The sequence below is a fragment of the Prionailurus bengalensis genome, chromosome A2 (genome assembly GCF_016509475.1).
Source record: "Prionailurus bengalensis isolate Pbe53 chromosome A2, Fcat_Pben_1.1_paternal_pri, whole genome shotgun sequence".
NCBI lineage: Eukaryota > Metazoa > Chordata > Mammalia > Carnivora > Felidae > Prionailurus > Prionailurus bengalensis.
In genome coordinates this window covers 5,746,928-5,772,007 of record NC_057348.1, presented here as the reverse complement: position 1 = coordinate 5,772,007, position 25,080 = coordinate 5,746,928, and the positions used below count along the sequence as shown (strand labels likewise).

The window sequence follows — 25,080 nt, the reverse complement described above, 5'->3', positions numbered from 1 at the left end:
GAAGACGGCCCACCCCGTGACTCAGCCTGGCCCGTGGCCCCGCGGGGATGAAGTCACAGCATCTCCAGCACCCCGGCGCCGTGCACCGGGTGGGATCGGTTTGAGTTGGAACCCAGCCCCTGTGGCTGTCCCCTCGGGCCCCACCCCACTCTCACCTTCACAGGAGAAGCCGTCCCCGGTGAAGCCCTGGTGGCAGGCACAGCGGTAGGAGCCGGGAACATTCAGGCAGTCGGCCCTCAGGCTGCACTGGTGCTCCCGGGAAGCGCACTCGTCCAGGTCTGCAGGACACGGAGCCCGGGGCCCCCCAGTGTGCGCATTGGGGGGGCTGCAGGGAGGCGGACCCTCCAAGCTCGGCCCTGTCCGACCCCCACAGACACCCCTGGGCCCAGACCCCCACCCCCACCGCCCCGTCTCCCTCCTGCCCCCCACCTACCTCAGCTGCTCTGCCCAGACCGCCTGCCCCCAGGCACTCACCGTGGCATGCGAAGCCATCCCCCACCCAGCCTGGCTGGCACCTGCAGCTGAAACTCCCAGGGACGTTGAGGCAGGAAGCGTGACTGTCACAGCTGTGTCCCCCAAGCTCACACTCGTCCACATCTGCAAGGAGAGGGACCCGGTCACGGGAGGGTCTGGACCAGGAGAGGAGAGGAAGGACACGGCACCCCCACAAGGCCTGGGCTTTGTAGAAACAGGGCTTCGGGTCCAGAGTAGGGAGATACTACAGCAACAGGGAAAGGGCAAGGACCCTCCTGGGGGAGGGCTGGCCCAGAAAGCCCCCCACCCACCTCAGGAGCTTCCCCCATCACCCAGAGCCCAGGGGGAAAACTCCCAAACCCCAAAGGCACGACTCCCAGCAGCCCTCTGAAGTGATCTGAAACAGGACCGTAAGAGTCTCAGGGTAGACGTGAAGAGTAGCCGTCCTAACGCATTCGTCCTCGCCCTAAAGCAGGATTTCCTTCTAAACCGGCGTCTCGGACCCTCAGCCAGGTCAGCCTCACCCTTGTAACTCTGCAATGTCCACCCACCACCCAAGTGAGCTCCTGGTTCCCGAACGTTGCTTCCCATGCTTCCTCACTGTTACTTAGGTAAATGTATTTTATTTTTTTATTTAAAAAAAAATTTTTTTTTCAACGTTTATTTATTTTGGGGACAGAGAGAGACAGAGCATGAACGGGGGAGGGGCAGAGAGAGAGGGAGACACAGAATCGGAAACAGGCTCCAGGCTCCGAGCCGTCAGCCCCAGAGCCCGACGAGGGGCTCGAACTCCCGGACCGCGAGATCGTGACCTGGCTGAAGTCGGACGCTTAACCGACTGCGCCACCCAGGCGCCCCGGTAAATGTATTTTAAAAGCCAACTTTACATCAACAACAGGCTCTAAAGAGTCATGGATTTGAGGCTGCTACATAACGTCGGATTCTAACACGCGTTAAAATAACCGCATCAGTGTATCTCCAGAAAGATACGTTCGCGTTGTCCTAATGCCCGGAAGCTGTGCACAGGACGTTATTTGGAAACAGGGTCTTTGTGGACGTAACCAGGTTAGGATGGGGTCATCCTGGATTCTGGTGGCCCTAATCCAGCGACTGGCATTCTCATAAGAGGGAAATTTGGACCCAGACACAGAGACAACCCACGTGAAGACAGACTCAGAGAGTAGAGCAACACGCGGACGAGGCACATGGGGGACTCCTGGCCACCGCCAGAAGGCAGTAGAGGCGTGGGACAGATTCCCCCTCTGAGCCCCCGCAGCCCTGCGGACGTGCTGATTTCAGATTTCTGGGCCCGGGAACCGTTCCGGACAGAGAATACGTTTCTGCGGTTCTGAGCCCTGAGACTGGTAGGAATTTGTTACGACAGCGCTAGGAGCCTGAGTCAGTTGACTAATGAACCGTGGAAACGTTCGCCCCCGTAGGGTGTCGCGTCATCAGGCTGGCATGCTTTGGGAACGCTGCCACGGACACCTGGGGCCCGCAGAGCTGGGGGCTAGAGGGGAGCCCCAGGGGCACCCGACTGGGTCCTGTTCCCGCTTGAACATGAGGCCCTACCCGCGGAAATGTGGGAGAATGAACTCTGGCCATGCTCAGCCCCGGGGGACGGGGCAGGGACCCCACAACCCCCGAGCTGGCCCCTCGGAGCCCCCCGTGCCACACCCCACCGACCGCCAGCTCACCGGAGCAGCCCGTGGCCCCCTTCCTGATGATGTAACCCAGATGGCAGTGGCAGACAAAGGAGCCTTTTGTGTTCTCACAGTCCCCGTGGAGGCAAAGGTGGGGCTTCAGTTCACACTCGTTCAAGTCTGCGGGGTGACAGGAGGGCAAGCAGGTGAGGGCGGAGGGGGTGCCCGAGCGTTGCCGGGTGCCCTGCCACGCCGCTCCCCCGCGTGGAGGCTCTGGGTGCCCGTCTCCGGGACTGCGCGCCGTTTCTGGTTCCGCCACCGGACCGCTGTCTTGTCCGCGTTTTCCAGCGCGTACCCTGTGGGACACGCTGGGCACAAGTTCCCAAAAGGATTTTGTAGCTGAGGACAGTTAGAGCGCACAGAGTTAGGGTTTTTCTCCTACGGGCCTTTTCAGAGCCTTTACGCCAACAGGGAGCAGCAAGAAGGGCGTGGAGCAGTAAACAGTTCCCTGTGTCATTTGAGCCGAGGTGCTTCAGGGCTTCCTAAGACTCCCGGGATCGGGAACGCTGAGCTGCACTGGGGCTGCACACACGTCTTTCCTTGGAGAGAATTACACCTTCCCTTCCTGGAACTTCCCCGCTCGGGCCCCAGCGCTGCCCTGATGGGGCACCCAGGACGCATCTGCTCCCGGGGCCCCGCGACACCCCGCAGCCAGGGGAGGGCAGTAACCACGGCCTGAACAGCCCGTGGTCCCCGAGCGGGTCTCAGAAAACACAGTTCTGAGCGCCCTTTCCCATCGAGCTGGCCCCCCCTCTGCATAAAACGCCTCGGCGTGTGACAATCTTGAGACGTAGCCCCGGGAGCGGGGTGTGCATCAGGTACACAGTGGTGCTCGATAGATGTACTTCAAGAGCAAGGTTCAGGGTGTCTGCTGCTGTGAATCCGAGCCCCCAGGCCCTGGCGCGTGGCGGTCGGCCCTGGGCACTGGTGGCCACGCGCAGACTGCCACGTGCTGCTGCAGAGCCTGTCTCCCTCGCCTGCACGTGACGGGGACGGGACCCGCTGTCTGTCTTGCCCACGCGCCCCCCTGGGGAAGGCCTGGTGTGTGAGGTCGGATGCTGTCTCCTCCGCCCCACGGTCCTGGCTCCTCACCGACACACGCCCTCGCGTCCAGCGTGGCCACGAAGCCCTCATAGCACAGGCAGTGGTGACCCCCCGGCACGTTGACGCACTGGCCTCCGTCGCAGATGTCCGGGTTCTCCGCACACTCATCCACGTCTGGGGGAGCAGAGGTGGGGGCTGGGCTGTAGGCGGGCAGGGACGGAGGAGCAGCCCCCGGGGACCTGGCCACGGGGTCAGCGGCTTATCCCAGGTCTGGCCGGCTTCGCCTGGGCCAAGCTAGGTTGGATCCCCTATCCCACGCACCTGCACATGCCCTCCCGTCGGGCATCAGCGAGTAGCCGTGTCCACAGCCACACCGGTAGCTGCCCTCGGTGTTTGTGCAGTGCATGTCACACCCACCGTTCCCAGTGCGGCATTCGTTGATATCTGTGGGAGGCAGGGCAGGCTCGAGCACGGGGCTGATCGGGGGGGAGGGCAGGAGTGGGGTCTGGAACTGAGGCCAGGAAGGACCGCCACGGTGGCTGGGGCTGGGGGCTGGGGGCTGGTGGGCGCAGTCTCACCCGTGCAGCCGAGGCGGTCAGCTGTGCTCTGGAAGCCAGCGTGGCAGGAGCACTGGAAGGCCCCGATGACGTTGACACAGTGGCCATGGGGACACAGGCCGTCACTCAGGGAACACTCATCGACATCTGGGGGGGGGGGGCACGTGGCCGGCGGAGGCCCAGTGTGAGCGGAGGCGATGACCTAGTGTGGGGTCCCTGAGACACTCGGACACACGCACACACTCTCACAGGGGTACTTCAGGCACGCACAAGTGCACACGCCCACCATTCACTCACACCACACCACTCTCGCTCGCATGCCTGCTGCACACTCACCCTCACAGGCAGTGCCCTTGGCCGTCAGCGCATGTCCGGGGGGGCACTGACACTGGTAGCCCCCGTCCGTGTTGGAGCAGGTACCTCCCCGGCACAGCAGCGGGTCCCGCGCACACTCGTCCACGTCTGCGCGTGTGCAAGAGAGAGCGGGTGTGAAGGCACCGACCAGGGTGGGCGCGGCGTGGCTCGTGGGAAGCTTCTCCCTGCGGTCCCCAGCCCCGTCACCCTGGCCACGGCCGGGAGAGCCTGGAGGCTTGGGCTTGATGACCCAGGGAGCGGGGTGTGCGCTGGGAGGAGCAGGGGCAGGTCAGCCCAAGAAGGAAGCTGGAATCCTCAGGAGAATCAGGGCCATGAGGCCGACACTCCTCGAGTCACTGAAGGAGGCCCTGAGAAGCAACGCTGTAGGACTCCGCAGGGAGGCAAGGTGCAGGCATCAGCAGGAGCAGGCTGTGCCACCCCCCGCCTCGAACTCCAGTCTCGAGTACCTCCTTCCACCCCTCAGGCCCACCCCAGGGCCTTTGCACCTGCTGTTTCCTCCACCTGGCTCACCGCACAGAAACCCCTTCCATCCCTCAGGCCCACCCCAGGGCCTTTGCACCTGCTGTTCTCCCTTCAGGCTGCTCTTGCAGCCCCTCTTCACCACATTTACTCCCACTCTCAGCCACAACCTCAAGGCCCACAGAACAGGACATGTCCCTGGGGACCACACTCTACCCTACTGCGTGGCCCTCTCAAGTGCTTCTCACAGTGGCCATTTTGCATTTCTCCAGGGATTAATTTTATCAACATCTGTCTCCCCATCGGGTCATGAGCTCCGAGAGCCTGGCTGTCTGCTACTGAGCTCCTTGTGGCTCCCCTCAGTAGAGGTGCATGAAATGTTCACTGAATGAAGAAAAAAGCGGAAGGCAGGCAGGAAGGCAGCAGGGAGGGAGGAAGTAAGGAAGGAGGGAGGGAAGGAGGGAGGGAAGGAGAGAAGGAGGGAAGGAAAGAGGGAGGGAGGGAGGGAGGGAAGGAAGGAAGGAAGGAAGGAAGGAAGGAAGGAGGGAAGGAGGGAAGGAAGGGGGGAACTCCTCTCTCCAGGGCCCTCCCCCTCTTCTCACGCTACACCTGCTCTGGGAGAACTCACCCAAATCTGGGTCCCTAGGACTCAACTCTGCATGACAGACCCGACATCCGGCTGCCTTTGGGGATGCCACCACCTGGCGCCCAGATTTGCTGGGTCTCAGCTTTTCCCCACACCTGCGCCTCCCACCTCGCCCATCACAACAACGCCCTCGCCATCCCTCCCCTCAGCCCCGAGACCCTACAGGCATCACCCTGCCCGGGGCCACCCGCGCAATGGCCCTGCGGCCACCTACCCATGCAGCTCTTCATCAGCATGAAGCCGCTCTCGTAGCCACGGAAACACTCACACTCGAAGCTGCCCGGGGTGTTGACACAGGTGCCCCGGCCGCAGAGGTCAGGGGAGATGTGGCACTCGTCGATGTCTGGGGAGAGAGGGGCAAGGCCGGCCTCCGTGTCTGTAGACAAGGAGGCTGCCCGGGAGCCCCGAGCTGCCGAGCTGAGCCAGGGATGGGGACGGAGGTGTGGCGGCTGCCCATCAGAGAAGGGCAGGGAACTCCCCCCACCCCGGAGGTCACCTTTGTCAGCCCCTCCTTTCACAGTCAGAATCCCCAAGGGCCAGAGAAGGCAGCAGGACCGAGAGTGGGTCTGGACCCCATGTGTGATCTGAAGCCCCCACTCCTGCAGGCGCCCCCGGGGTGGGCACATACCGGTACAGTTCCTTCCCCGAGCATCCAGGGCGAAGCCCCCGGCACAGGAGCAGCGGAAGCTGCCCACGGTGTTGCGGCAGGTGCCGTGCACGCAGAGGCCGGGGAACGCCTTGCATTCGTTCACGTCTGCGGTGCGGGGGCACGAAATGTCAGTCAAACCCCTCCAGGGTCCCTGGGTCTGCCCCCGAGATTTCACACGTCTGACTGCAGACGCGTCGCTCTCTCCCAAACACACTTCCCACCACAGGGCCTTTGCCTGTGCTGTGCCCTCTCCCCATCCTCCAGGCTCCCCGCGCCCGAACACACCTTTATAGAAGGGCCGGCCTGACAGGAAGTCCCGGCTGGCGAAGCCTAGTCCCCGGGGACATAGGCTGGCAAATGCCGGGGACTCCGGCTCTGGGCACGCTTCACACTCATCCCCCCAGGCGGCCCCCACGGAGCAGCAGCAGACGTCCATCCGGTACTTGCCGGGCAGGGCGGCCCCACACGCGTCCTCCTCCCAATGCAGGAAACAAGGCTCCAGGCGCACGTCTGCACAGAGGGACGGTCACTGGGTCCCACCCCTGCCACGGTGTGCCTGCTGTCACATGGCCGATAAGGTCTCTCTCAGCAGCACCTCTCTGAAACTCCCTCCCCAACAGGAAGGGCACAAGGGGAGTGCCATTATCGACATTCAACATCACCCAGCGATAACGCTTCCTTAACAACGTCATGCAACATTTTAGTGGCAATACCTTGCTGCGTTAAGGTGCTTGCTATGGGCAGGGCACTGTTCTAAGCTCCCCAATCCATACAATCCTCAAAATAGACATCAAGATGAAAATGTTAGCATCGTGTTCATTTTACAGGCAAGAAAATTGAGGCACAGAAGGGTTAGGTAGCTTGTCCGCGGCCACACGGTGAAAGGCAGAACCATGTTCACGCCAGGCCATCTGGCTCCAGAGTGTGTGTCTGATCTGCAAGATGCCCTCAGAACAATCTGATGCCAGATAAGCTTCCATCAAGACCAGAGACAAGAGTCCAAGAGAGCCTAACTGCAAGCCTGGGGGTCGGCTGCTTGTTTTTGTAAATAAAGTTTTATTGACACGCAGCCACATCCTTTGTTTCCAAATTGCCTGTGGCTGCTTTTGCGCTATACGACAGACCTCTGTAGCTTCAACAGGGACTGTGGGGTCCGCAAAGCCAAAAATATTTACCCCTGGCCCTTTGCAGAAAACGTTTGCTGAACCCCTGGTCTAGGAAAACTTCTGTTTCCCGAAGGAATGCATGATCGGGCAGGTCAGTTTGAAGATGAGACCTTGTTTTAGAACCTCGAGAACCTCTGGGAACCCTGTGACGCACACAGGGACGGGTGCCCTGGCCTGGGGCTAATGGTCACGTCTGAGCAGACCGGGCCGGAGTCAGCACCTCCCTGTTCACCTGGCCCCGAATTCAGCACACGGGTCCTGTAATGCGATGGCTTTTTCCTCTTTCCTCGATTCCTTTCTTTCCTTGGTTAGATTTGGGGGCCAGTGGGAGGACCCCCCTAAAACTCGGTTCAGAAGCCAAGCAAAGTTGAGAAGGCACCTACGAGGAGGCTATTAGCCAACTGTGGGGAGAAACCGGGCAGAGCCCTGTTTGCTTGGCATGCTTTTGGCCAAGAAATGTCCGCTTCAAGATGTGGAGAGTGGCGGGTGCCTGGGGGGCTCAGCTGATTAAGCGTGTGACTCCTGGTTTTGGCTCGGGTCATGATCTCACAGTTTCGTGAGTTCGGGCCCCATATCAGGCTCTGTGCTGACAGCAAGGAGCCCACTTGGGATTCTCTCTCTCCCTCTCTATCTCTCTCTGCCCCTCCCCTGCTCATGCCGTCTCTCTCTCAAAAATAAATATGCTGAAAAAAAATTTTTTTTACTTAAAGATGTGGACAGTGGCAACATTGAGAAACCCTCACCCCGGGGGAAAACGTCTCAGATCTCTGAGCCTGACGGGGAACCATTCAGAGTGAGTGTTTGAGCCCTGGATGCTGAGGGAGATTCCTGGGCATGCTAGAGGTGCCCCCCCCCCCGCCCCGTGTAAACCTTTTTGGTAATAAGAAAGAATAAATAAAAGTTGCAGATGGTATTTTACGAGAGCTTACCATTAGCAAGGAGGCTTGTTAAAGGGCAGGTAAGTGAAAGGGTGAAACCCCCAAACAAATGTCTTTCAAGACACGTCAACGAGAGAGGAGCAGGGAGCAGAGGGTCCCAGAGGACCCCCTCCCCAGTCCCTTCTGTCCCTAGGAGGGGTCTCCAGGCCCCGGCGTGGGGGCCACGGAGGGAGGGCAGGCAGCCCCGCACAGTCCCACGTGGACTCACCCACGCAGAGGCGGCCAGTGGTGTCCAGAGTCAGGCCGCTGGGGCACTCACAGCGGAAGGAGCCGGCAGTGTTGAGGCAGCGCCCGTTGGGACAGACCCCGGGGAAGACTTCGCATTCATTCACATCTGGGCAGGGGTGGAAAAGGGGGAGAGGCAAGGGCTGGAGCTCCCCCGCTGGGGGTTCAGGACACCCAGGCTGTCCTCAGGGAGGCGGAAAGGGGACAGTGCCAGCTTCGGGGGCTGGGGAATCTCGGGGAAGACCCCAAGGAAGGGCAATCTCTACCTTGATCTCAAAAGACTTCAGGACCCCAGGCATCCCCCACGACAGGCACCGGCCCATGTGCAGCTTGCGGGGAGGGGTGAACCACAGAGGGGCAGGGAGTTACCTTCGCAGGTGAGCCCCGTCATGCGGGCAAAGCCGTGGGCGCAGGCGGGGTCTGTGGTTGGGAGAACCAGAGTGGGCACAGGAGTCACTTTCTCTATCCAGACCCCTGTTCTCTCAACTGGCACCCAGGTGACCACAGTGGCCACGCCCGGGAGGACCCCAAGAGCCCCCCCCCGGGGGGCTCCCAGGGCATTACCGGGCTCGCAGCGTTCGCACGGGCTCCCCCAGGCAGCCCCCAGGGTGGCGCAGCACTGGGACCGCAGGGAGGCTCCGCGCAGGTTCGCTTCACAGCGGCCGTCCTGGACCTGGAGCCAGCAGGTGCCCCTGGTGCTGTCTGCGGGGGAGGCGGCCACCCATGTCACCTGCCAGCCCACACCTGCACACCGACCCACAGAAGCCCGGCCTTCCCCAGGGTGGGACGCAGGGCCGGGCAGCAGGGTCGCGGCTGCTCCACGGGACTCGGGGCCTCTCACCTAGACACACGGTGCCAGACGGCCCCAGCCGGCTGCCGGGGGCGCATTCACAGGCATAGGAACCGGCCAGGTTCCGGCACACACCATTTACACACGGGTTGGACAGGCACTCATTGATGTCTGCAAGGACAGTCCCCCACCAGGTCCTGAGCTCTGGGAGAGGAAGCCCCGGCTGACCAGGACTCCCGTCTCTCCAGGGGCTGCCAGGGTCCAGTGACATAGGATGCACCCAGGTACACACGTGGCCACACATGTACTTGGAGGAGGCACACACACGCAGGCAGGGTGCACAGGAACAGAAACGCACAGGCACGCACGCCCGAGTGCTTGCACCGAATCGTGCTGTGCGCTCAGACAAGCACGGTGACACGCGGGGTCCCAGGAGCACGCACATGTCACTGTGGAGGGACAGACACGATGGGAACAGTGGCCCTCAAGGGAGTCACCGCACAAGAGAGGACGCGACTGAGGGGCAGGAGGAAAGCCCAGGGAGGAGAGGCCTGGATGTGGCCGGAGAGTGAGTAGCAGGCAGCTGGTGGGACAGGGTGGGGGACAGAAGTCGCTCTAGGGGCGCCTGGGTGGCTCAGTCAGTTGAGCGTCTGACTCTTGATTTCGGCTCAGGTCATGATCTCACAGTTTGTGAGTTCGAGCCCCATGTCAGGCTCTGTGCTGACAGCACGGGTCCTGCTTGGGATTCTCTCCCTCCATCTCTCTCTCTCTCTCTCTCTCTCTCTCTCTCTGTCCCTCGGCTTGCTTTCTCTCTCTCTTCCAATCTCAAAATAAATAAACATTTAAAAAAAAAAAAGGGGGCGCCTGGGTGGCGCAGTCGGTTAAGCGTCCGACTTCAGCCAGGTCACGATCTCGCGGTCCGTGAGTTCGAGCCCCGCGTCGGGCTCTGGGCTGATGGCTCGGAGCCTGGAGCCTGTTTCCCATTCTGTGTCTCCCTCCCTCTCTGCTCCTCCCCCGTTCATGCTCTGTCTCTCTCTGTCCCAAAAATAAATAAAAATGTTGAAAAAAAAAAAAAAAAAAAAAAAAAAAGAAGTCGCTCCGGAGTAGGGCGAGCAGGGCTGCTGGGGGGAGGGCGAGAAGACAGAAGGCCCAGGGAGAGGTGGGGTCATGCAGAGGGGGCACGGCCACACGACTGCTAGGGAATAAGGACATCGATACGAAGTGTGCGCATGCTTGAACATGCATGTGAGCATGTGTGTGTGAGCACAAGTGCATGCATGTGAACACACATCTAAGTGTGTGAAAGCATAAGGATGTGGGCACACGCATCTGAGAGCGTGCACCTGAGTGTGTGTAGCTACATGGGCACGTCTGTGAGTGTGAACACGGGTGTGTGTGTCCTGAGTGAGTACCAGTCTGAGTAACTGAGTGACTGCACGCACAAGTGTGTGCCTCTCAGGGTGTGACTGTGTGTGGCTGTGAGTTCAAGTGTGTAAAACGTGAGAAGAAGTGAGTGTGTGCATGGGGGTACACGTGTGTTTGAGTGCACGCACCCATGAGTGTGTATAACTGTGTGAGACCGAGTCGTGAATATACTGGTCTTCGAGTTATGTGAGTGCAAATGTGTGTGTAACGAGCATACATGCGTCTTTCAGCATGTCTGTGTGCACGCACCGCATGCAGCGCGTGCAAGTGCCTGAGCATGTACGCCTGTGTGTACACGCCACATGCAATGTGTAAGTGTGTGCGTGTCATGCAGCGTGTGTGCCCGAGTGCATGCATGTAGGCACACGCAGCATGCAGAAGTGTCTGAGAGTGTGTGCGTGCACACAGCACATGCAGCACGTGCCTGGGCGTGTCCGTGTGCACACACAGCATGCACGAGCGTCTGACAGTGTGTGTGCGTGTGTACACGGCGCACGCAGCACGCGTAAGTGTTCGAGCGCGTGTGCGTCTGTGTTCGTGCACGCTGCACGCAGTGTGCCCGGAGGCTGTACCTTCACAGGTCTCCGTGTCCTGCCGGAAGCTGAAGCCCTGGGGGCAGGAGCAGCTGTAGCTGCCGGGGCTGTTCCGGCACCGCCCGTTGTCGCACAGGAGGCTGTTGCGCGCGCACTCATCCACGTCTAGGGGCAGGGGTGGGGGCGGGAGGGCGCGGTGAGGGCGTCTGCGGAGGGGGGAGGCCCGCGCACCCGCCCGCCGCCCGCCGCGCATGCTCACCCACGCACTGCTTGCCGGCCGCGCCCGGCTCGTAGCCCAGGTTGCAGACGCAGCGGTAGCTGCCGCGAAGGTTCTCACACATGCCGTTGGTGCAGACGTCGGGGTCGAGGGCACACTCATTGATGTCTGCAGCAGGAAGACGACAGAGCGGCTGCTCGGGCTCCTAGGAGCCTCCAAGAAGCCAGGTCCCCCCGCGGAGGCCCGAGCTTCAGCCCAGACCCCGCCTCATTTCCCTCTAAACCAGCGTTTCTCGGCGCGGTGGCCCTTCGGGGCCGTTCTTGGCTGTGGGGCCGTCCTGGGCACTGTAGGACGCTGAACAGCGTCCCTGGCCTCCGCCCACGAAACGCCAAGGGCACCCTTCCCAATATTTCTGCAAACAGTGCCAAATGTTCCTGGGGGCAGAGCCGTCCTCAGTCTGGCGCCCCTGGAGCAAACCCTTGTACCGCGGCGACACGATCAGAACAAAGGCAGTCCTACTTGCTACCGTCGCGGAGGGCTTACCATTCGGTGCATATTAACTCGACTGACCCTCACAACAGCCCCGAAACAGGTCCTATTATTGTGCCCACTTCACAGACAAGGAAACTGAAGCACAGACAAGGTAAGTAACCTGCCCCAGGTTATTCAGCCTGTAAACAGTAGGGCTGGGATTCGAACCCAGGCATCTGGCTCCAGAGCCAGTGCCTTTAACTGGATGAGGGGGTGGTGGTCCAGATGTCTGTCCTCCCCCAATGGCCCAGCGGTCAAGGGAAAATCAACTGTATCCTAAGTTCTTTGGTTACCACTCAGGCAGAAAGGCTGTTTCTGTGTGTGTGTGTGTGTGTGTGTGTGTGTGTGTGTGTGTGTGTGTATTCAGCAAACCAATGAGGAGACACACACATGGGCAATTTCCTTTGCTTTCAGGTTTCACCTGTACAGATAAGGCCCCTTGGGCTGAGGCCTGCTGTGGCCACGGGAGATCAGCCAGGGATCCCAGGGTAGGGACTGTCGGTCGTGGGGGGAATGACAAGAATCAGGGAGGTTGGAGAGCGACTGGGGCAAAACAAATCACAGCTCAGGAGGGAAAGGTGTGGGAGAAAGCACAGCTTTGCACACCCACCATCTCCAGCTCTGTGGGTTGAGTCGCGTCTTCCCCAAATTCATACGTTAAAATCCTAAACCCCCAGGACCTCAGCATTGGACCTTATGGCAAAACGGGGTCTTTGCAGAGGTGATCCAGGTAAAATGTGGTCGTTAGGGTGGACCCCCCATCCATTCCAGGATGATTGCAAACCCACAAAAGGGGGAAATTCGGACTCAGACACGCAGGGAGGACCCCACGTAGAGACGGAGGCGGAAATTGGGGCTCCTTCTGCAAGTTAAGGAACACCAAAACTCCAGTGACCACAGGCAGCTGGGAATACAAGCAAGGAACAGGTTCTCCCAACCCTGTCTACATGTTGATCTCAGACTTGGAGGCTCCATAGCTCTGGAGGAATAAATTTCTGTGCTTGAAGCCCCCCAGCCTCCCCCAGCCCGTGGTGCCGGTCTACGACAGCCTCCGCAAACTGACACGGTGCCCATCCAGCACCCTGCCCCCCTGCCCTCTCCCGACACCCGCTGCCACTCACCTCTACCATCCGTGGTGATGCCCAGACCGCTGCCGCACAGAACCTGAAACTCAGCTGGGGTGGCAGAGACAGGGGGAGAGGGGGCAGTGGTCATCGCTGCACCCAAGCCACTCCCAAGGACGTGACCCCTTGGTGTGGAGCAAGAGTCTGGGACCCGATTGCCTCCCCCAACGGAGACAGCAACTTCCTGCGGTGTCTTCTTGGGAAGAGTGACCAGCAGAGAGATGCCACCCCCAACACCCCATAGGAACCAAGACGCCTGTCCTCGCCCACCCCCAGGGTGAACTGGAAGGTCTACGGGGACACAAAGGCAGGCTGGGCCAGGCAGCAGGACGCTCACCGGAGTTCTTGGCAGGGCAGAGCTCGCAGGGCTCCCCGAATCCGTGGTCTGGGCTAGCACAGCAGCACTCAGATTTGGTGACCGCCCCGGGGAAGGGGCGTGCGCAGGAGCCCCGCTCCAGGGCCCCGTAGCAGGTGCTGCGCACGTGGGTGTCCACGCACACGCGGCCGTCCGCACCCACCGCCAGCCCCCCCAAGCAGTGGCAGCGGAAGGAGCCCTCGGTGTTGGTGCAGCGGCCGTTCACGCAGATGCCCGGAGTCTGGCACTCGTCGATGTCTGCAGGGGGTGGGGGGGGGGGGCACGGGGAGGCTCTGCAACGGGTCCCAGCGGGCCCCACCGCACCCCACCCCCTGCCCAGCCCGTCTGTCCGGCCACCGGGCCTCACCCACGCAGTCACGGCCACCAGGCGCCAGTAGGAAGCCGGATTTGCAGAGACACGTGAAGCTGCCATCCTCGTTGAGGCACACTCCGTTGGTGCACATGGTGGTGGTGGCACATTCGTTGTGATCTAGGGACACCGGAGAGGCTGGAGCCCCGCCCCGGCCCCTGGCTCTGCCGGCCCTGCTCGCAGACCGGCCCCCCTCTCACTTCTCCTCTGCATAGCAGAGTGAGGGCTGAGCCCCCAGGACCCCACCCAGGGGCTGGGAGCCCCACCAGGCAACTGGCTCTGTCCGCTTGGCTGTCAGTCTGTCTGCTGGAACGTGAGCGCTCCTGGGCCACGCTCGGGTGGGGGCAGGGGGTCTTTGGCTCCACCTACAGGTCGGTGCTCCATAAATATTTGTTCAAAGGCAGAGTGGTGGCTGCACCAGCCTGTACGAAACGCCACCAAATCGTCCCTCTAAAAATGGTCAAAATGGTTTGAGGCTATGTATGTTTTGCTGCAATTTTTGTCTTTAATAAAGGAGGTGGTGGTGTGACTCTCCCCTCAATTCAAACAAAGAAAAGGGGAGAACAGGGGCGCCTGGGTGGCTCGGGTGGTTGAGCGACTGACTTCATCTCAGGTCATGACCTCGCGGTTCGTGGGTTTGAGCCCTGCGTCGGGCTCTGGGCTGTCAGCTCGGGGGCCCACTTTAGATCCTCTGTCCCCTCCTCCCTCTGCCCCTCCCCCACTCGTACTCTCTCTCTCAAAGATAAACGTTAAAAGAATTTTTGAAAAAAGAAAAGAAAAGGGGTGGGGTGCCTGGGTGGCTCAGTCGGTTGAGAGCCCGACTTCGGCTCAGGTCGCGATCTCGCGGTCCGTGAGTTCGAGCCCCGCGTCGGGCTCTGTGCTGACAGCTCAGAGCCTGGAGCCTGTTTCGGATTCTGTGTCTCCCTCTTGCTGACCCTCCCCTGTTCATGCTCTGTCTCTCTCTGTCTCAAAAATAAATAAAAACGTTAAAAAAAAATTAAAAAAAAAAACACTAAAAATAGAACTACCCTACGACCCAGCAATTGCACTACTAGGCATTTATCCAAGGGATACAGGTGTGTTGTTTTGAAGGGGCACATGCACCCCAGTGTTTATAGCAGCACTATCAACAATAGCCAAAGTATGGAAAGAGCCCAAATGTCCATTGCTGGATGAATGGATAAAGAAGATGTGGTCTGTATATACAATGGAGTATTACTCGGCAATCAAAAAGAATGCAATCTTGCCATTTGCAACTACCTGGGTGGAACTGGAGGGGATTATGCGAACCAAAATTAGTCAGAGAAAGACAAAAATCATATGACTTCACTCATATGAGAACTTTAAGACACAAAACAGATGAACATAAGGGAAAGGAAACAAAAATAACATAGAAACAGGGAGGGGGACAAAACAGAAGAGACTCAGGAAGGGAAACAAAAATAACATAAAAACAGGGAGGGGGACAAAACAGAAGAGACTCATAAATATGGAGAACAAACTGAGGGTTACTGGAGGGGGTGGGGGAGGGGGGATGGGCTAAATGGGTCAGGGGCACTAAGGAATCCAGTCCTGAAATCACTGTTGCACTATATGCTAACTAACTTGGATGTAAATTTTAAAAAAAGCAGAAAGGAACGAATGAATGAATGAATGAGCGATGCACACAACAATCTGCGCGGAATGTCAATCGCAGTATACCCATAATCGGGAAAAGAGGAAACAGCCCCAACGTCCACCAGCTGAGGGGTGAAGAAACGATGTGCCCTTCCACCCACGGGCACATCCCTCAGCCACCAGCAGGGGCGAGGCGCTCACACACGCTCCCCGAACCCCATGGCCCTGATCCCACGCTCTCAGCCAGACTGCGACAGGACAGGACAGGACCGGGGTCGGACAGCCCCTGCTGGGATTCGGGGAGCGAACGCAGGAGGGAGGGAACGAAGGAGTCAGTTAGTTGGCTGAGGGCTTCCCGGGGGTGGTGGCAGCACCAGGCTGGCCGCTCGCTCTGAGAAGTGTCGGTGATGGGTTGCAAGGGCTGGGGGGGGAGGGGGGGGGAACGGACATGTGGCAGGCCACCCCCGAGGCACTGGCAGGTGCTGCACGAGGGTGGTGCAGGACCACCCCGAGGACCCAGGTGGACTTTGGGATGGCCCCAGGCCAGCCAGCCTGGTCGCTGCGGCCGGGGAGGGCCCCCGCGGCGACTCCGAAGGGCGGCGCAAGAAGGATCTCGAGCAGGCTGGCTGGGTTCAGGAGTGGGAGCGGGGGCTCTCTCTCTGCCTTAGGGACGGAGGTGGGTGGTGCCACAGAGGAGACCGGCAAGGTGGGCCCCGCCGGCAGCCACCGGGGCCCCCAAGCCCCCCTACCCACCTGCCCACCCCCAACTCACCCACACAGTTCTTGCCCCCCGGGCCGAGCTCGAAGCCCGCGTTGCAGGCACACCGGAAGCTGCCGTCTGTGTTGACGCAGCGGCCGCGGTGGCACAGGTTGCTGCCCACAAGGCACTCGTCCACGTCTGGGTGGGGGTGGGGACGCGGGGGGAGGTGGCAGGCGGTCAGACTCGGGCTCAGGCCGCCGAAGCAGGCTCCCGCCGGCAGGGCAACCCCAGCGCCCCCGCTCTCCGACCGACGGCCGTACCCACGCACGCCTGCTTGGCCACCGCCGCCTGGAAGCCCTCGTGGCACCGGCAGCGGTAGGAGCCGGGGGTGTTGACGCAGTCTCCGTGGTGACAGGGGCTGCTGGCGCATTCGTCCACGTCTGCGGGCAGAGGACCCTGAGCCCCCGCCCGGCGGGGTGCGCCCCCCCCCCCCAACAACCCGGCCGCCGCTCACCGATGCACTCCCCGCGAACGTCCTGTGCGTAGCCCGCGTTGCACTCGCAGCGGTAGCTTGAAGGGGTGGGCAGGCAGCGGCCATTGAGACACAGGTTGGTGAAATGCCGGCAGATGTCGATGGTCTGGTTCAGGGTGGCTGTGCCTGAGGGCGGGGACAGCAGGCGCACCCGAGTCTCGGCCGGGCCTCTGCGTGTGGACGCCCACGCGGAGGCTGGAACCCCGCCCACTTCAGCCTGGAGTCCCGCCCTAGCCGCAGACACCCGCTGACACCCCACTGTGGGCCCAGACCCTCACCATGGAGTGAGACCTGCCCCCCCCCCCGCACCCGGTGCCAGACCCCTACCCAAGGCCTGAACCCTGACTTTGAGGCCCAGATCCCACATCTACCCGCACCCCCAGACCGCTGTCGGTACTTTCATTTCTACTGCCCAGGCCAGGACGCCCACTCCAAGGCCCTGACCCTCCCCCTGAGGCCTGGACCCCCTCCCCTGGGTCTTGGATGCCTCTTCCCAAGCCCCAGGCCTCACCAATATGGGCGTTGCCAAGGCCCAGGCCGGGAACGCCACGCCCATTGGGGCCATGGGGGCTGTGCCACGCAGGCCCAAGGCCAGGACCCATGCCGTTGGATCCAAAGCCAGGGAGACCAGGGAAGGGGCCGGGATAGGAGGGCAGCAGCGGGAGCCCCTGCACGCACAGTCGCTGGAACTCATCTGCAAGGAAGCAGAGTTTGAGGCCAGGCCCTCAGTCGTGCCCCAGGGGCCGCAGTCTTCAGGCAGGAGCTCTGGGGGGGGGCAGAGGAAGGAGGGAGGGCAACCCCAGGCCACTCACCAGAGCCCCTCGGAGGACACGGCTCTGGGGCTGGGCCGGGAGCCCAGCACCTGCCCCTGTCACAGCAACACTGCCTCTGAGTGTAACGGCCAGCAAGGTCTCCGGCACAGCGGCCTACAATCAGCACCGAGAAGCAGGTGCCAGCCCGGTGGTCTGCAACGGGGACGGGAAGGATCTGTTACCAGCCCTGGGTTCAAATCCCAGCTCCACCAACACTGCAGAACCTGCAGAACAGCTTTCCTTGCCGCTCTGTGCCTCGGTTTCCCCATCCATCGAATGGGGGTGCTCAGACCATCCACCTCACCTCAGAAGAAAGTCGCCGGGATGGAAAAGTGGAGGGCGCCCTGTGGGGCACATGACCGATCGTCACTGAATGAGAATCTTATTGCCAAGATTTCCAAATGATCCCAGAGAGATAGATTTGGGCTCATTCCAAGTAAAAGCATTCGGATGCCTACCGCTGGCGTTGGCAGTAAGCTCCCCGTCCCTGCGGGCATTCAACCACACCGAGGAAGACCCTTTGGTTTGGGGGGGGGGGCTGCCCGGGTTGGGAGGTCAGGCTGAATGCTCAAGCGAGGACGCCAGGATCTGCGGCCGTGTGCCCTCACCGGCCAGCCCTGGGAATCTGGGGAAACCTAAGAGGCTGTGGATTTGAGAAGAGGCCCAAGGAGGAGACTGCTGGGTTCACGACCACGGACTGCAGCCCCAGGGGGACTGAACCAGAGGCTCCCCAGACACGAGAACCACGGCCACTCTTCCACATCCCACTCTGTTCTTGGGCTGACAGCTTTATGCAGCGATCAGATTTCCCAGGCCCCAAGAGTATTTTTGGCTTAAAAGCGCACAAATCCTGGCCAGTGGCCCACAGTGAAACTTCTCCCACCAGCAGGGAGGGCCCCGGACAGCAGCCCCTGTCCTGCCCCGCCCAGGGCTGAGAAAACAAGCAAACATTTCTACCTCCCCAGCTGGACCCCCAGGTGCACGTGTGACAGCTGGGGTACCATCCCAGCCCTTGAAAGGTGGGTTGAGGGGGACAAGGCCTGCCCAGAGGAGGAGAGGTCAACAGACTCGCTCAAGGTCACACAGCCACTAAAGAGGGAGGAGGGATGGGAGCACAGATACCCAAACCCCAGGGGATCTGACCAAGCAGCCGCCTCTCAAGTAGGGAAGACAGAGACAGAATGTGAGGATTTTAACAAAAACGATGCTGCTTCGGCTCACAGAGCACCCACGGTGATCGGGCCCAGCCAAGCGCCCCATCTACACCGCTCTCTCGTCTTTGTGAATGTGTATTGCATGCCCGCCACATCCAGCTCTGGGCAAATCACTCCAAAATTGTATTTAATCCTCCCCACGACTCCAAGAGGTAGGTATCGCCACCATCCCCATTTCACAGATAAGGAAGCTGAGGGACAGAGAGGTTAAGACACTAGCCTGAGATCACAGAGTTTGTGAGCAGCTCAGGTAGCAGTTGGCACCCAGGACATTGGCTCAAATCTAGGCTCTACTGTTTAGTGGCTGGGAGAGACCCCCTTTTTCCACCCTTTATTCCAGGGGACTTGCCCAGAGGTGTCGTCTACGCTGGCCATGATGGCCCCCAGAGGTAGAGGCATAGAAGGTCTGGTGTTGGCCACAGCACACTGGCAGAACTCCAAACACAATACTCCCAACCCTGCCTGGTAGAGGCCCAGCCAGAGGGGCCCTGGTGATGCTGGGGAACTGCCAAGCCCCTTCGCTCCTCCCCAAACCAGGGCTCTGCCCATCCCCCGCCACAAGTGGCCATATTCCTGGCCAACCTCATTAACCACCGGCAATGTCTAAAGTCTAATGACCAGCTCAGCAGGACAGCAGGACAGGGAGTGAGAGCCCAAAGGTCCCCCGCCTCCCAGGAAGGGGTCCAGGGTGGGGGTGGGGGGCTTACAGGAGTGTGGGCCTCGGTGGGAGGCATGGCCCAGAGGACCTCATCCTGGCTGGGGGGTGGGGGGGGGGCGGTCTGGGGAGCTGGGTATGGCCATATATTCTGGACTTACTGAGTTGGCTCAAGCAAACCTCCCCCTCTGGGTCTGTTTCCCTCTCTCAGACACAGGGTGTGGGGGAAAATGGGGAACTCTTTAGAAGTCTCTGGGAAGTCTCTTTAGAAGACAAAGCAATGGGTAGAAGGGCACAGAGACTGAGGCCAGAGGGTCAGGAGGCATAGAGACAGGGAGCCAGAAGGGCACGGAGTCCTGCGTCCGAGGGGCAGAGGGGCGGGGCAAGGGGCGGGGCGGCGGGAGAGGGGCGGGGCGGAAGTGAGGGGCTTAAAGACCGGGGTCCAGAGAGCACAAGGGCTAATGGGTAGGGAGCCAGGAAGCCAGAGGGGAGGGAACCCTGTTCCAGAAACGACAGAAGGACATAGAGACCCGAGGGCTAGAGGAGCCCAAGGGCCGAAGGGTTGCAAATATATTTGAGCACGGGGCCTGTCTCCTAACCGCCCCCTGTCCCTCCAGCACCTCCCAGGCCCCAGCTCACCCAGGCAGCGGGAGCCATCCAGGCTGCTGGCAAACCCACGGGGACAGGTGCACACAAAACTGCCAGCTGTGTTGGTGCAACTGCCCCCGGAGCAGAGGCCCAGCACGCTGACACACTCATCCACATCTGTGTAGACGGATGCCTAGTCAGAAGCAGGTCTGCCACCAGCTGTACCCCTCCTCTTCCTCCTCCATGCAGGGGAGCCTGCCCTGAGCTGCCCGGAGCCAAAGGAGGCCCCCAGTCGTCACCCTCCCCATCGCCCACCTTCACACTTGGCACTGTTCTCACTGAGCCGGTGTCCAGTCGGGCAGCGGCACTCGAAGGAACCCACGGTATTGATGCAGCTGCCCCCCTGGCACAGGCCCGGGATGGCCTGACACTCATCCACATCTGCAAGGGAATGAGAGGCCCGTCAGAGGGAAGAACCAAGGCTGCAAGGGATCCCATTCAGCCCTGGCCCCCAGGACCGTCCTCCCTACTCGCTGACTCCCTTACCTTGACAGGCCCCCGTGTGGATATTGGGGATGAAGCCTCGGCGACAGGGGTGAGGCTGTGCAGGACAGAGCTCACAAGGGACACCCCAGGCCTGGCCCACGGTGGCACAGCAGAGTGCTTTGGTGCACACGAGGCCGATCAGCTGGTGCCGGCACCCCTCAGGGCCCACTTGACCGAAGCAGGGGCCCGTCCGATAGTCTGTGAGACAGGGTAGCTGGCTACTTCAGCTGCCCCCCGCCCCAGAACTTGTCATCCCTGCAGCCCCAGCTCGGGCCCTTACCTCTCTTACTCGGACCACTGCTGTGGCCTCCTTTACCAATACAGCAAGCAGCCTTTACTCATGCTGTACCCCAGCCCTATCAGACGAACTCCTATTCACCCTTCAAAACCCTTTCTCCCCAAAGCATTCCCCAACCAACCTCCAAAAGAGAGGCCAGGACCTCCAAGTCCACAAAGACCAGAGCATGTCAGAGAAGCCGACCACTCCCCTTGGCCCACCCTCCCCTCAGGCCTGGGCAGAGACCATAGATACCCAGCAGGACAGCCTGTCTCACCCCTGAGTGCAGGCCAGGCCCTGCCAGATCTCCCAGACTCGAGGAGGGACCCAGCACAGCACCACACCCCTGACCCCTGAGCCCGGCCAAAGGTGGTCTCTTGAGTGCCCCCACCTCTGTACACGGGCTCAGATGTGGGCTTCCTGGTTCCATCCTCCAGATGGTTCCAATCAAGGGGCTGGCGACAGACCAAGGGAAGCCCCTCCCAGAACGGGAAGGCAAAGCCGGGCCCCCTAGACCCGTATGGAGGAGGAGACACGCAGAAACCAGCAATGGTCCCGACTCCACTAAGCCCAAACAGTTCCAGAATCTCACCTAATTCACCCAGAACTCTGGAATCCCCCCGGCTCCTGCCTCTCTCTGGGGCCCTCACCAGCCACCACCCACTCAGGCCTCCCTCTCTCACCCGCCCCACCGACCCTCCTCCCCCTCAGCCACCCCACGCTGTTCCCCTTCCCCATGGGTCAGCCCGAATTCCAGTTCCCAAAAGCACCCGGCTCGCACCGAGGTGACCCTCCCAGTCCCTCCAGCCTCTGACTCATAGCTACACCGTCCCCACCCCGGCTTTGGCCACAGATGGGTCTTTTCCTCCAGCAGCACCTCCCAACGCTGGGGTCCGCCCACCTCCGCCGGCCTGGGCTCCTGGGCCACACACGCGGGGCAGCCTCGTGGCTCCCGCAGCCGAAACCTCACCAGCCCGGCATCCCCACCGCTGCCCACTCCTGCTGGCTTTCTCCTCAGCTTCCCCTGGGCTCCGTGCTTTCTGCGCACCCTGAGTCACCCTCGCTTGTCTTCCGCCAGAACCTCAACCATCCGCTTGGCTTCGGGCCCACGGACGGGGCAGCCCCGGGCCCGGCTGTCCAGCTATTTCCGCCTGCCCCGCATTCAACTTTTCACAAAACACCGTTGCCTCCCAACAGATGACCCCCGCCCCACCTCAGCTGTGGGAGTATTTTGACAATGGGGGGGGGGTGTGCATTAAAGGGAGGCTTGTCCATCTCATGAACTCTGACTTATCGCTTCTTCCAGGAAGCCCTCCCCGATGCCCTTCCCTGGAGCGGCAGTTTCTCTGCCCTTCACAGCACCAGGGACAATAGAAAGGAGGCCAGCTGGAGCCTCCCAGGGCCTGGTTACATCTCAGGGGCTGCTGGGAAGCCCCCTGCCATCCCCCAAGGCCCCTACCCCACGCCCGGCTTGGTACCTCTCTCACACCGCGGCCCCATGAAGCCATACGCACAGGCGCAGCGGTTCGGCCCTATGCAGCGGCCCCCGTTGTGGCAACCACGGTCACAGACGGCTGTGGAGGAAGAGAGGAGGGTGGCCTGAGGTCCCCTCGCAGCAGAGGGAGCTGGGGCCCCAAAAAGCCCATTTTCACCCAGGAATCCCCACCGTGTGGCCCAGACCCAATGAGAAGACTGTGACGATGGGTACGTATGTCCCTCCCTTCCCTGGTCCCTGAAGAGTGGCCCGCGGGTGGTGGGTGGGGCAGCTGACAGCAGAGACCCGTCCTCTGGGCCCCCCCGGGCCCAGGTGTTCACGGGAGATACTCACGCTGCCCACACACCGTGCCCGTGTAGCCCCTCTGGCACAGACAGGACTCCCCTCGGCAGCTGCCCCCATTCATGCAGCTGACGCTGCACCCTAAGGACGGGAGGAGGGACACGTGGCAGAGTGGTGACAAACCCTCGAGATGCATGAGATCGGTGGCAAGACGAGGCTGGCCCGGCCCGGCTCTGGTCGGTCCTCCGGCAAAACCAGCCTGGGCCCCCAGTGGCATCCGGGAGCCTCCAACCTTCTCCTCCTGCCCCCGGGGGGCCATCTCCCCGCTCACCTCGGCTTCCCCCGCAGCTGGGGGCCAGCTTCCCATCAGCACAGGTGCACAGGTTGGGCCGGGAGCAGAAGCCGTCACCACATGCGTGCCTACAGACGGCTGGCATGGGCAGAGCAGGTGACAGTCAGTCAGGGCTGGGACCCGAATCCTGTGCCGCCCCCACCCCGCCAGTGCCCAGGCAAGGCTCTGGGTTTCTGTGGGAGCCACGAGGAGAGGGGCTCTTTGGGCCAGAAGGGCTGAGCACAGAGGACAGAAGCCGGAGACGCTGGGTCGGTGACTGTGGTGTGGAGGTGGAGGGCTCTCCTGGGGGTAGAGTCAGATTCTAGAACCTGGGGGGTGGGGGGTACAGACTGGCAGAGATAGAGACAGATGGGGGGAGAGACAACGGGAGGGAGACAGACAGGCAGGGACAGAGACAAGGAGGCAGTGAGGCAAAGGAAATGAACATAGCAGGGTGGCCTGGGAGCCTGAAGACAGGCCAGGGCCAATCCTGATGCTCCTGGTCAAGTCAGCTGGCAAACAGGGTTGGACTTGCCAGGGGGTTAGAGAGCTGCCCTGGCGTCCCGCCCCCTGCGTCCCCTTCCCCCCGCCCCACCTCCAGGGGGCAATGGCACTCACGAACGACACACTGGTTCCCGCCTGGCAATGTCCTCCAGCCGGGACAGCAGTAGGCGTGGAAGCGGGAGCCGCACACGTTCGGCCTTTGGGAGAGCGCGGCACAGCGGGTGAGCCCCTGCCCTGCAGGACATCCCCTGGGCCTCGTTCCCCCCACCCAGCGGGACAGCCCAGCCCAGCCCAGCCCAGCCCACACCCCAGGGGCCTGTCAGCATGCCGGGAGCCACGCACCCCTGCAAGATGCCCGGGCTGCCACGCCTCCGCACACGTCCGGGACCTGCAGACTCCAAGGCCCTGTCCCATCGGCCGTGGACACCCACCATGCACAGCAGGGCCGTCCAGGCCAGCAGGAGCCGAGCCAGGGGGCCCCAGGCCATGGTGAAAGCCCCAGCCCTTCTCCTTGCTGAGCACAGGCCTTTCAGAACCATCGTGCGTCCCTCAGGGGCTGCAGAGGGGAAGCAGAGTCAACGGCAGCAGAAGCCACAGAGTACCCAGGGGAACCAGGAGGCTGGGACGGCTGGATGGCAGGGTGAGGGGACGGGGAACAGGTACTAGAGCCCAGGGAGGCATCCAGCCCTGACCCGAAACCAGGTGAACAGTCAGGGCAGGCTTCTTGGAGGAGGTGTGATGTCTCAGAGTTAGCTGAGAGAAGAGTGCCGGGAGCAGAGTGCGCAGTGAGAGCACAGGCGGGAGGAGTGTGGAGTGGAACTTCTACTTGCGGTCCAGGGCGATGGAGAAGCCCTGAAGGGCATGAAGAGGGAGGAACAAAGGCAGAATGGGTGTTTGGTGGGGTGTGGAAGGGCTTGCAGGGGCCTGGGAGGAAGCGTGCAGGTGAGGAGGCTGGGGCAGGGGTCCAGAGATGGGAGGGGACAGAATTCCAGGACGAATGAGGAGATGAGTCACCAGGAGTTGGAAGCTGGTTCCAAAGGAGGCAGGAGGCATTGAGGAGACTCCCAGAATCCTGGCTGGGAGGGCTGACGGGAGGGGACCCGAGGGCTGGGGGGACAGGTGGCGGATGCACATTAGGGTGGCGCACTCCCTCCACCCAGCAGGGAAGGGATAGCTGTTGTGCCCAATGCACAGACGAGCAAATCAAGGCCATCACACAGTTAGTGAGGGGCTGGGGGTGGGTGAGTGCTGAAGCCCAGGCAGAGGCGGGGAGAGGGAGAGGATGGGTGCACCCCGCCTCTGAGGAGGTGGCTGGCTCTCTCCAGAACCTGGAAGGGCAGGAGGCTAGAGACGGAGGTGAAGGAGATGACTAGGTGCGGGTTAGGAGGAAGGAAGCTGAATACTTGGAGGACAGCAGACAGACCAAGTGGTCTTCTGGGGGACCCTTTCAGCTCCTACTTTCCAGACCAGAGAGAAGAACTGGTCCTGGGTAGGGAACGTGCAGGAACTCTGCTGTGTGCCCTTGAGCCGGTGGCTGCCCCTCTCTGGGCCTTGGGTGCCAAGAGAGCCTGACCAGGTGGTCCCCAGGTCCTCGGGGAAGGGAGAGACCCTTGTCAACCGTGGCGAGAGTCGGGAAGCCTCAGCCTGGCTGGGGAGGGGCACCCCTTTCTCGCCTCCAAGCTGTCCCACTTCAATCCGCGCGGGGAGGACGCCTTCTCCAGGCAGCCTCGGGGCGCACGCCGCCTCGCTCCCCGTCCCCTCTGCCCCGGGCTGGGTGGGGGGGGGCGGTGGGTAGAGACTCTGACTAGTCCTGACCCCTGACCGGCATCCTCCTCCCCCCTACCCCCCCCCCCGCCCGCCCTCCGCCCTCCGCCCTCCGCCCTCCGCGCCCCGCGCCCCGCGTCCGGGAGGTGCTCGAATGAATGAGCGGGGAAGGCGCGCACGGC

At 61.5% G+C, this 25,080-nt stretch overlaps 1 protein-coding gene across 1 annotated transcript in view; it reads right to left on the bottom strand.

Annotated features, from left to right (window-relative positions):
• FBN3 (fibrillin 3) overlaps positions 1 to 24,813 on the bottom strand; it is a 59,748-nt gene extending 34,935 nt beyond the window's left edge. The window contains exons 1-32 of the mRNA XM_043586441.1: positions 23,477 to 24,813; positions 23,249 to 23,331; positions 22,631 to 22,729; positions 22,351 to 22,440; positions 22,001 to 22,096; positions 20,246 to 20,443; positions 20,015 to 20,140; positions 19,751 to 19,876; positions 17,243 to 17,395; positions 16,942 to 17,124; positions 16,413 to 16,556; positions 16,219 to 16,338; positions 15,971 to 16,096; positions 13,579 to 13,701; positions 13,194 to 13,469; positions 12,854 to 12,907; positions 11,244 to 11,369; positions 11,024 to 11,149; positions 9,078 to 9,197; positions 8,801 to 8,938; positions 8,606 to 8,656; positions 8,220 to 8,345; positions 6,193 to 6,417; positions 5,887 to 6,012; positions 5,473 to 5,601; positions 4,115 to 4,240; positions 3,800 to 3,925; positions 3,543 to 3,665; positions 3,270 to 3,395; positions 2,172 to 2,297; positions 475 to 597; positions 156 to 278 (exon numbers count right to left, since the gene is read on the bottom strand). Coding sequence (XP_043442376.1) covers positions 156 to 278; positions 475 to 597; positions 2,172 to 2,297; positions 3,270 to 3,395; positions 3,543 to 3,665; positions 3,800 to 3,925; positions 4,115 to 4,240; positions 5,473 to 5,601; positions 5,887 to 6,012; positions 6,193 to 6,417; positions 8,220 to 8,345; positions 8,606 to 8,656; positions 8,801 to 8,938; positions 9,078 to 9,197; positions 11,024 to 11,149; positions 11,244 to 11,369; positions 12,854 to 12,907; positions 13,194 to 13,469; positions 13,579 to 13,701; positions 15,971 to 16,096; positions 16,219 to 16,338; positions 16,413 to 16,556; positions 16,942 to 17,124; positions 17,243 to 17,395; positions 19,751 to 19,876; positions 20,015 to 20,140; positions 20,246 to 20,443; positions 22,001 to 22,096; positions 22,351 to 22,440; positions 22,631 to 22,729; positions 23,249 to 23,331; positions 23,477 to 23,673 — 4,234 coding nt within the window. The 5' untranslated portion in view covers positions 23,674 to 24,813. The remainder of the gene's footprint in view (positions 1 to 155; positions 279 to 474; positions 598 to 2,171; positions 2,298 to 3,269; positions 3,396 to 3,542; positions 3,666 to 3,799; positions 3,926 to 4,114; positions 4,241 to 5,472; positions 5,602 to 5,886; positions 6,013 to 6,192; positions 6,418 to 8,219; positions 8,346 to 8,605; positions 8,657 to 8,800; positions 8,939 to 9,077; positions 9,198 to 11,023; positions 11,150 to 11,243; positions 11,370 to 12,853; positions 12,908 to 13,193; positions 13,470 to 13,578; positions 13,702 to 15,970; positions 16,097 to 16,218; positions 16,339 to 16,412; positions 16,557 to 16,941; positions 17,125 to 17,242; positions 17,396 to 19,750; positions 19,877 to 20,014; positions 20,141 to 20,245; positions 20,444 to 22,000; positions 22,097 to 22,350; positions 22,441 to 22,630; positions 22,730 to 23,248; positions 23,332 to 23,476) is intronic.
• Positions 24,814 to 25,080: the final 267 nt, after the last annotated feature.